This window comes from Cynocephalus volans, chromosome 4, assembly GCF_027409185.1.
Source record: "Cynocephalus volans isolate mCynVol1 chromosome 4, mCynVol1.pri, whole genome shotgun sequence".
In the NCBI taxonomy this organism is placed as follows: Eukaryota; Metazoa; Chordata; class Mammalia; order Dermoptera; family Cynocephalidae; genus Cynocephalus; species Cynocephalus volans.
The window spans coordinates 38674744-38678160 of NC_084463.1; the positions used below are offsets into that span (position 1 = coordinate 38674744).

Consider the following 3417-nt stretch of genomic DNA (forward strand, 5'->3'; position numbering starts at 1 on the left):
GCAAAACTATTCTGTGAAATTATACAAGGTGTCCTGGTACTGGACATATCCTGATAACAATTGAGAGAAATTATCTTTATTATTGAAGGCATATGTCATTTTCAAGGCCCTGGACTACCTGACGTTACCCTCATTAATGCATGAAATGCAGAATATTAACATGAGCAATTTAAGATGAACTTAAAATTCTATAATGTTTAGAAATAGCTTTTCTATCAATCAAATGTTTGGATGTTGTTGTGACCACAAATAAAAAAAATCACTCTCATTGTTCCATTTTTTGACAACAGTATCATGTTTCCACCCTTTCTGTCTTTTGTTTTAAAGATGCATAAATGGTAGAAAACTCTATTTATATTGAACTCAGAAAACATTAACAGGAAATTTGTGCTGATCCAGCAGGTAAATCGAAATGTACTTGTCACTTTTTTTAAAAAGTATGCTTTAATAAACAAACAAAACTTGAAACATTTGAAGAAAACATCAGAGATTCTAACTTTAAAGATCATTTTGTAAAAAGCACATTATATATTTTTTATATTGCACTTTATTTTTCACTTACTGCTATATAAATTTTGCCCACCCTGATGTTCTTTTTTTTTTTTTAAGAGTACACCTGTTTATTAAAAGGAAAAAAAAGAAATGTACATTTTTGTTCTTCGTTTGCTTTAAGAAATTTGATCAAGTTGCAAGAAAATATCTGGGCACGGCTATGTACATCCTCGGGGAGGCTGCCAGGCACTGAGGATGGCTGGGCAGCACGAGGCTCCTCTAGGGGTGGCCTGGCCCCGGGCATTGCTAGTCATAGCCACTGCCAATCAGGCTTCGGTCCCATGGCAATGTCCCCAGCGTTCCCTCTTAGGGGTGCCCCCCCTTCCCCCAGGAGCCCACTAGCCCTAAGCCCACAGGACTGCAGGACACAGGGTGGGCTCTAGGGTTCTGGCCCTGGCAGGCAGGCTCTGGGGCCACAGCAACAGACTGAGGGTTGAGGCCAGTATAACTGCTGCCCGGATTTCTTCTCCTTCTGGAAGCTGAAGCTTGTACGTCTGTTCAGTTTTCTTTGTTTTTGAGCAAAATAGTCAGCCGGGCAGTGCTCGCTCGTGATTCCAGGATGTAGTTAACCTTGAGCACGATTTCATTGACAGTAGCAGCATCTGATTCAAAGTAGAGGTGTTTATAGTCGTGATTGCTTAGATACGTGAGTTTAAATATTGCATGACTGGGGCTTTTTTCTTCAGCAAGGTCACAGGCACAGAGCAGGTCAGAATCGATTGAGATGGGTTTCTGCTTAATCCAAAACTTAGTGCTGGCTTTCTGATTCGTAACAGGGTCTATCTCTACTTTGTCTCCAGAGATACCTAACTGTACGTCAGTTGTGAATCGTAGTCTGTGGATCATGCTGACTTTGAATGACTTGTAGTGGTGGCTGCTAAGCATATCCTGTACTGTAGCTATGTCAATTTGTGAGTCCTCCTCAAAAACCCCGTCTGCCCTTGAACTGTTCTCGCGGACCAGGCAGAATTCCCACGCGCTCTGGCTCTCCAAAGTGCTCTCCAGGTCAACGGCAACATTGGGCTCACTCTGCTTCTCCAGGCGGTACTGAGGGCCTGAAATTTTCTGGGATCCTTTTCTTCGCTTCACTGCCTTTAGCAAGATTTCCTTCATGGTGACCTTTGTGTTGTCCACCTGAATAAGGGAGAATCCATGAGCAGCATTTATTCGAACAAAGAGAGACTCTTTGGAAGTCAGACCAGGAGATGAATACTTTTCAACCAGGGCCAAAGTACTGAAGCCAAACTTATGAATGGGCTCGTTGGAATCTAGTGGGGGGAAATCAGTGTCCACCTCCCCGTCATCCTCAGCAATATGCAGGCAGTAGGCACTGACATTGTCATTGAGCTTCGGCTCCCGTCCCTCGCTTGTGTACTGCCAACAGATGAGTCCAATCAGGTCCTGTACCCTGGCGCTGGCCATTGTCACCACAGTCATTGGCAGTAGTCTGTCCTGGCTTGAGTGCAAGGGGAGGTAGACATCAATCTTCTTGGTTGCTGTTGTACCTACATGACCCTTGCCATCAAATTTGGAATACTCATTAAAGGGGTTATTCAGCTGCAGAGGGCATTGCTCCAGGCGTACAGATAATATTGACTGCTTTCCAGAACTTGGAGGCTTCTCTTTGAGCAATTTTTTTTCAAACAGTGACTTTAACTCCTGGGCTGATTGCTTAGAATTTCTTTCTTTCCACTGAATATTTTTGCATTTGATCTGGTTTTGTCTCTCTTTTCGGAGTCGTTCTAATCTTTGAGCTGTGTTTGAGCGTCTTCTAATACCAAAGTCCCAACTTGAGGTAATATCAACTGACTGGGCATATACATAGCCCTGAGTCTCACCATTGCTTCCCTGAATTTCTGACACACTGTCTCCAGGCATTGAAGGAGGATGAATCTTCTCTAGGTCAACATCATGGTCAATGAGAACCATCTCACACATTCCCGTGTCATCACTGGTCACATGTGACTGTCGAATATGAGCTAGAATGATAGTTGGATTGTCCAAGAAGGCCATCCTTTCTGTGGGCCAATCTCCTTAAAAGGCTATTTTCTCCTCTTCATATTGTTCCACGAGCTCACCTACCTGAAGCTGCTTCCACACTATGGACCGGGTTGGCCCCAGGACACGTTCCTGAGGGGAGGGCCCGGCTCCCCCACGCCTCCCAGCCCCTGCCCCGAGCTTTGCACTCTAGGGATCCTCGGGGACCGGCGCTCCTCCTGGCCCGTTCACCTGCCACCTCCCGGACTCGCCCTCATGCCCCTGCTGCTAGCCGCTGCCGGCCGAACAAGCAGCAGCCTTGTTGCCCCGAGTCGCTCCACGACCCGGAACCGCACCCCGCGCCCACCCTGATGTTCTGATCAGTGTTATATGTTTTAAGTTCATTTAGAAAACCTACAATACTTAAAACTGAATTTATTTAAGAAAACATTTTTACTTACTTTTAACATATTCAGCTCAGCATTCATCTATGCTGGTCATGAGGTTACAAATATTTCCAGATACTTTTTTGGTAAAGAGAAAAAAAATTATTTTATTAGCAATTACTATAATGAATTAAAGAAAACCCTATACATAGCCACCTATGCTGGTTAGCTCAACTGGTTAGAGCACAGCTTTGTAGCACCAAGGCCACCTGTCAAAAACTCATTATTGTATAGTGTTAGGAATATCTCATATTTTATAATGTCATGAGTTTAAACAGTCCTAAAAATTTTGAATGTACTTCACGTATCTTCAGACTTAAAAGAGCAAAAACATATGATTAAAGCATACTGAATTAGTTCAGACCTGGTATGTCTTACTAGGTAAAATTTAATGTAAATGCATATACTAAGTTAAGCTGAGAAAATAAACATAAAAATAAGG

At 43.3% G+C, this 3417-nt stretch overlaps 1 protein-coding gene across 2 annotated transcripts; it reads right to left on the bottom strand.

Moving 5' to 3' along the window:
* Window positions 1-986: 986 nt before the first annotated feature.
* On the bottom strand, window positions 987-2646 carry LOC134375557 (target of rapamycin complex 2 subunit MAPKAP1-like). 2 transcript variants are annotated; one of them, XM_063094101.1, is made up of 2 exons: window positions 1500-2646; window positions 987-1358 (listed from the first exon to the last, which is right to left on the bottom strand). In XM_063094101.1, the coding sequence occupies exons 1-2, from the start codon at window positions 2563-2565 to the stop codon at window positions 1051-1053; spliced, it is 1374 nt and encodes a 457-aa protein (XP_062950171.1). In that variant the 5' UTR covers window positions 2566-2646; the 3' UTR covers window positions 987-1050. The 2 variants fall into 2 exon arrangements, with proteins under 2 accessions (XP_062950171.1, XP_062950170.1); XM_063094100.1 differs by having other exon boundaries at window positions 987-2646.
* Window positions 2647-3417: the final 771 nt, after the last annotated feature.

Bases quoted from the DNA above. Each gene is read 5' to 3' on its own strand.
- LOC134375557 (XM_063094100.1), bottom strand. From the start codon at position 2,565: ATGGCCTTCTTGGACAATCCAACTATCATTCTAGCTCATATTCGACAG.